The sequence below is a fragment of the Dryas octopetala genome, chromosome 1 (genome assembly GCF_963921425.1).
Source record: "Dryas octopetala chromosome 1, drDryOcto1.1, whole genome shotgun sequence".
Classification (NCBI taxonomy): Eukaryota; Viridiplantae; Streptophyta; class Magnoliopsida; order Rosales; family Rosaceae; genus Dryas; species Dryas octopetala.
The window spans coordinates 28,415,707-28,422,373 of NC_141366.1; the positions used below are offsets into that span (position 1 = coordinate 28,415,707).

The 6,667-nt window shown below is 37.9% G+C and overlaps 1 protein-coding gene across 1 annotated transcript; it reads right to left on the reverse strand.

Annotated features, from left to right (window-relative positions):
* Nucleotides 1-508: 508 nt before the first annotated feature.
* On the reverse strand, nucleotides 509-6,415 carry LOC147299528 (zinc finger CCCH domain-containing protein 55-like). The gene is made up of 9 exons (XM_086257038.1): nucleotides 5,148-6,415; nucleotides 4,736-4,912; nucleotides 2,415-2,594; nucleotides 2,233-2,327; nucleotides 1,760-2,017; nucleotides 1,523-1,664; nucleotides 1,103-1,308; nucleotides 964-1,015; nucleotides 509-853 (listed from the first exon to the last, which is right to left on the reverse strand). The coding sequence occupies exons 1-7, from the start codon at nucleotides 6,140-6,142 to the stop codon at nucleotides 1,140-1,142; spliced, it is 2,016 nt and encodes a 671-aa protein (XP_086113164.1). The 5' UTR covers nucleotides 6,143-6,415; the 3' UTR covers nucleotides 509-853; nucleotides 964-1,015; nucleotides 1,103-1,139.
* Between the last annotated feature and the right edge of the window lie 252 nt (nucleotides 6,416-6,667).

Below are 6,667 nucleotides of genomic sequence, written 5' to 3' on the forward strand. Positions count from 1 at the left end.
CATGTGTAGTAGCATAATTTAAAACCTAGGCCACAACATGAGGGCTCCAGCTACCAGAAAAACAAAGATTCAGAAACAAATATTTCAATAAGGTGAAGGTGAAAGTGAAAGGAGTGTGATGACCTGATATACCATTTATATAAATGTCAGCACCCATGTGACCAGTTGTTTGCTGCCCCCACATGTGGAGAGCTTAGCAGGAAAAAACAATTATATGACGAAAGCCACCTAAAAGCAAACTTTGATCAAACAATGGAATCCCCTTTCTACCCCTCTATTCGGTGACCATGTGATACTGCAACAACAGACAGCAACAATCATGACACAACAAAAGAAATGGCCAGGAAGCTCTAGCTTTTCCCCATCCATATCATTATTGTGATGATCATTTATACGTCTGATAATTCTTTAAACTTGTGCTGCTCGAGTGTTGTCTGTGTATGTGTACGTGTACAAATAGCATTAATCCTCTAACCAAAAACTCAAAACTCTAGCAAAATTCAACTCAGAAGAAAAAAGATAGTAGAGATTAGAGAAAGAAAGAAAAGGTGTTCATATGACAAAGTAAAAGAAAGTTACAATCCTTGTTCTGCTCTAGCCTCTAAGCCTGTGTGGTCAGCACACACCTACAGAGAGAGGGTACAAAAGTAGAAAAGAGATAAAATACTACTCTCGTAATTTCATTTCATTTGTCCTTTTATGTATGAAATATGTATTTGCTGTTAGCAGTATGTATTGAGGATGATACTGAGACCTTGTCGAGATCTTCTCTATGGATCTACTCTTTGATGTAGGTATAATTCAGCTATACATCTAGAGGATATTTCTTCCTTGTATGTGCTTCTCTACCTTTCTGCACAAAGGATATTAGCCCAGCATCATAAAAACATTCTTCATTGCATGACTACAATACCTAGCTAAGTCATCTATAGAGAACATATATGATATATGATAAGCTCTTACCTAGCAAAGTCAACCCCTGCTCGCCATGCTCACCATTATTACCTACATTTCGCTTCATGCAAGGAACAGATAACCCAGGTCAAAAACATATCTCAATTTGATCAACTATCTTTTCTAAGAGGAGCGGAAGAGTTCTCACAATGGAAAGCAGTGCAAGCACCTTGGCATTAGAAGCATTAATGAGAAGCCATGTAGCTAGCAGAATTGACAGACGATGATGAGTTATTTTCAGAAATTATGATGGTTTCATTAAGATCAGCCGCAGCAGTTGAGAAGTCAGAGAGATGATCCCCAGCTGAATTTTTTGGAGAAGCAAAGAGGCTATCAGGAAGGACCTGCTCTACACTGCTTTCATGGCAACCAACAAAGAAAAAAAAAAACAAAATATTAGAAAATGCAAAAGGACCTGACATTACAATAGAACCTCAACTAGAAAAAATAAAGATAAACATCCAGAAAACCTAGAAAACCACTATAGAAGAGAACTTGAAAAATACAATTCATATCTTACAGTGTTTGCTAAAGTCAACTCTCTTAATATGAAAATGAAGCTCCATACCTTTTATGATGATCAAGAGCTTCCAGGTTGGAGCCTCGCTCCTTGTCTTTGCCATTTCCATTGGCATTGTTGTGAGTGCAAGCAAAATTACCTTCTTTCTGAAGATGCTGCTCAGCGACTCCAGCTGGAATATCACTGTGGCCTGCAACAAGAAGATGCACATTCAGCACCACAAAGCTTCTACATCTTAAAATTAAAATATATATGTCTATTGAATGTAACTGTTAATCAGAAAACCTTCTGCAACGTCTTGTTTAAAACTATCAAAGGGAATGACAGTTTGATTGATCTGAGAATGGGATTGAGGGCTTAAGGGAACAGGAGCACCAACAGATAGACTGCGCTGGTGATGCGCCAAGCGATCATTCTTAAAGTCTGGGAGCTGCAGATTCATTAGTCTTCTCCCTTGGAGTTCAATGGCATGCTGCAGTTCAGCCTGCTCCTCCAACTTTCTTCTCAATAGCATCTCCTGTGTATTATAGAACATTCTTCCCCCTGTATAGAAAAATCAAGAAAAAAATCAATGAGAATGTGATGTTATGTTCAATAACTACAAGAGAGAGAGAGAGAGAGAGAGAGAGAGAGAAGAGAAGTTTTTTATTTCTCTTTAGCAAAAGAGAAGCCATTTTATACATTTAATCATCCCTTTTCGCTTTCTAAGAGACAGTGTATATGTGACGAAATAAAGAATCAATTCTTCTTTTACTAACCAAGTTGGAGGTCATAGGGATCTCTAGAATCAAGCCCACCAGGGCTCAAACATGGTGAAAATTCCCCTCTCTCTAGATGCTGCTGTTGTTGCCTCCTGCAGACAATCAGCAATTAAAGCTTCAATGCAAGTGAACAAAGCATAAGCATAATTTAGATGGCAGAAGAGTAGTAATACACATACTTATCCAGGACTTTTCCCTTCTCCTTGTAGGGCTTGACAAGCACACGTGAATCACATATAAAATGAGGATTCCCTTTGGACAATATGAGCCTGACAGTTTCTGGATAGACAAATGTGACGAACCCAAACATTCGTTTCTGCTGATATGGAATCCTTACATCTTGAACTGGCCCGTATTTGCTTCAGAAGTGCAAAAAGGAACTATTTTAATAGAACTCAATTATGAAGCTTTAGACAATATAATAACAATGACATAAAGATCTCTTTTCTTGTAATAATATGAAGAACTCATTTGCTTTGTAACGGTAAAACAAAAAAATAATATGCAAAACACATTTGGTCAGTCTTCCTAAAATCAAGTGTTTAAGATTTACTCAAGAATCAATCATTATTCCAGAAGACAACAAAAATTGTTATCCTAGATTATGATTTTCAGTGGCATTGTCATTCAGGAAAACATCTCCATTATCATGCATTGTTAACCTCCAAGGTCACGCAGTTCTCTTGTGATGTTAAAATTTCATGCTTAACTTTTCCACACTGTGCATGTCCAGAAAAAAAATTTATCAATTTTCCAGAAAATAATTTTTGAATAAATTGTATGACATACCAAGCTAATCTATTTGACAGATTCAAAAAATGATGTATCTTTTCTATTGCAGAAAAAATAAAAGGTAAGAGTTGTGCAATGTTTACAAAAAATACACCTCAGTTCCTGTCACTAATGTGATCATTTTTGCATTAAGATTCATAAGAAATTGTAAAGATATTTTAGATCTCAGATATATCTTTTATTGTCAAATGATAGATGACAGAAGATTTATATTCACAACAGAAAACCAGTTGAATTTCTTCAGTTCATTTAACTCCATCAATTAACAAAGCATCCCTTAGAAATAATCCATAGTAGTATATGAAATGCATGAGATGCTGCATTTGTTTACAAATACAGCACTGTTCAAATTGGTCTTTTCAAAATGTTTGATAAACCTATTTCTTAACCAAGATTACCTCATTAATACATAATCTCTACTTGGATATTGTGGGTAGTCAGATGAAATGTGTAACAAGCCCCAAAATCCTATCTTAGTTTTCCAAATAAGTTGTTCGTTGTTGTGGATAAAGTTAGAAGCTTATCCACAACAACAATCTAGGGCAATGACTAAATTATTTAATAGCTTTGATAAGGTTAAGAGAAATGGCTTAACAGTTCTTATAAGTTCAAAACGGCCTTGGGAAAATATGAGCTCAGACATTGTGCAAAATGGCTACTAAAGACACACAAGTTCTTCAACATCTTATAGGAAGAGGTAAAGGGGGGTAACATCGAGACTTAACATTCACCATTAAATGATGCAGGTAATGAGCTCATTGCACAATCTGAGTACACTTTAAAAGTTGAAGGCCAAATTAAATTGAGAACAAGAAAACAATTAAAAATGGAAGCCTCTTATGCAAGCTTTGGGTAGGGTTCAAAAGTGCAATCCTTATTGGCGTGGACTCTTGACAATGTATCTAAATATACAAAGACAGCAAGCCTAAATTTTCTTCTCATACTAGCTAACTTATCAAAACAGAAATGTCCAATTTCATTGCAGGTGGACACATTGATTGTGATATCGGAAGATGAAATGCAAGCACTTTTCCCTGATAGTGTAATTTCAAAACATAGTATAGGAGCAAAAATGATACCTGAAATTTGAAATTTTAGGCTCAGAACACATGTAAGTAAGGTGTCTAAAGATAGCATAAACATTTTCCCTAAACAGGTGTAATTTTAGAGCAAAAGCAGAACCGTGAATATCTTGTACTTTGAAACGCAAGGTAACCAAGCATTTAATGTCAAGAGCAAGGTTTCACAGGAAAAAAAAAATAAAAGAAACTACGAAGGTCAAAGCCTTGAAATACCAAGATTTATAACCATGACTTGTGCCATAAACCATTGATAATGCTTGGAGGCCTTGAAAAAGCAGTGAAAACCATCGAAAGCTGCTTACCTTTAACATTTCTGGATAAGGTTAAAGTATAAAGATTGATGCCAATAAGGCCAATAAGGCCAATAACGCCCATCAGCATTCCCAAACTTCGGCCAGGTTAGGATTCCATATATGCCTTTTTCATTATAAGAAGGATTCTTTAGTATTTTACTGTAGAGGGTCGTCATGAAAGTAGACCAAAATGCTAAGAAAATCACATCATAAAAAGACCAATTTTTAATTCTACCAATACCCCAGTTAGCAACTTAACTCAAACTGAAAGGTTGAACGAAGACACGGTCATGATAACAAATATTAAGGAAATAATAAAATGTATAGTGCTACCTAAAGTATTCTGAAACATCCTCATCTTTGAAAGTGCTCTCAGCTGGGAATGTCAAGTAGATCTGTCTCGAAGCAGAGCTAGCCTTTTCAACTGAAGCCATTGCCAAAAAATCATTTCTTTCAGGTCGACACCGCCCAAACTTGTAAAATTCTTCCCCCATCATGACTGCTGCCGCTCTACAATGCAACAGAATGCCACCAAAAAGGAAAAAGTCAACCCAAAAGAAAAAGAATCAATACCAATCCAAACCAAAAACACACTCAGAATCAATAGCCTTTATCTGTATTACACACTAAGAGAAAAATCGAAAGAGCAAAATGGGCCGACTCCAACGTACTAAAAATCAATAACCTTTATGTATTACACGCAAAGACAACAACCGAAATAGAAAATGGGTCATTTTCAATTTACCTCTGGGGGTCATTTTGTTGTTGCAAGAGGAAATTCATGTACTTGTTGTAGGGAGAAGGTGACGCTCCAGCCATGAACTGAGAAGCAGCAGCTAACCTCTGTTGCTGTGCAGCCTTCAACCTCATCATCTCCTCGTGCTGTTCAAACCCGTCTAGATTACTCGGAGACCCCACAATGACTCCAGAAGCGTCCACCGAATCGTTAAAACCGCCATGCACAAACTTGCAATTGCTTCCATTCTTGCAAAACCCTCTAGCAAAGTAAAGGCATGGCTTGAACCCACCTCCCATAGTACCATCTTCGGACCCCAAACACGCGTCGCTGGCCGAATAGCTCCTTCTATGGAAATGGGTATCGCCATTGTTGAGAGAATGAGCCCAATCTTGGACCCCATGACCCATTTCGAGCCGAGGATCAATGAATTCCTCGGGCCTCGACGAGGACGAGGACTCATTCAGGAAGGACAGGTACTCATTGAGTTGGTGCTCATCAATGAGGTCACTGCCAGACCAAACATCACCACCATCCTTGCTGTAGTGCTGTGAATGTAACGGAAGTGAGTACGACCCGGCTCGGATATTGTCGTAAGAGAGTAAAGGGCTTGACTTTGGGCTAATGGAGTTGTTTGGCAACCCAGAAAGTGGCCAGGAATTTGAGGAGGGAGAAGATGGGTTTTTCCCAAAGTCAAAACCGTTTGGGAGTCTAGGGGAAGACTGTGAAAATGGGTTGCCGTTGCTTGGTCTGGCTATGGGGTTTAGAGGTGAAGGAGAGGAAGGTGTCGAAGATGCAGACAAAGTGTTTGAACAAAGACCCAACTGGATTTTAGCCCTCACAATCAGTGAGTGAAGAAGCGTCTCTGGACCATAAGCCAAGCGAAGCAAATCTTTCTCTGCAAGATCTTGTATAAGAAGATAACCCATGATTTTGATGGCATTATCTGGGTCTAAGTTCTTGATCTTACTGAAGAGTATGTTTGTGACTTCATATGAGCCCATGGGGTTTTTTTGGGTTTGCCTCTCTCTGAAAGAGAGAGAAAGCACCAGAGTGAGAGAAAAATAGTTTCAGGGGTACTGAGATTCTCGGCGGAAGAACAAAGTTGTTGGACTTAACTCTCAGTATCAGTACTCGCTGAGTAGGGTTTGAAGTGTTTGAAGCGGGTTTTGTTTGGAAGAGTTGGAAAGTCTGTCTCTCTCTCTCTCTCTCTCTCAATCTTTTGAGGGAGACTGGGAGAGTGGTAGATTTCAGATCTACTACTCCAAGGTTAATTGTCAACAGCAGCACCCTCGTTTTTGATTGTTTGTGTGTAGAGCTATTTATATATTGTATCATTATAGTCATACCACTCATCATAACCCTACTTCCAGCCTTGTCCCACGCACCCCCGTTTTTTAATTATGTTTTTTTTTAGAATAAAAGTATAAAAGTATTCAACTTTTTTCATAAAAATTCAAATTTTGAATATAAAATCTATTCCAATTCAGTCAAAAAGAATTCCGGTTCAAAACGTACAAATGGATAAA

Coding starts and splice junctions, on each gene's coding strand:
- LOC147299528 (XM_086257038.1), bottom strand. CDS start 6,142: ATGGGCTCATATGAAGTCACAAACATACTCTTCAGTAAGATCAAGAAC. Junction 2,595..4,735: donor GATGTTTCAGAATACTTTAG/GTAGCACTATAC, acceptor GCACTTCTGAAG/CAAATACGGGCCAGTTCAAG. Junction 2,328..2,414: donor AAGGGAAAAGTCCTGGATAA/GTATGTGTATTA, acceptor GATTGTCTGCAG/GAGGCAACAACAGCAGCATC.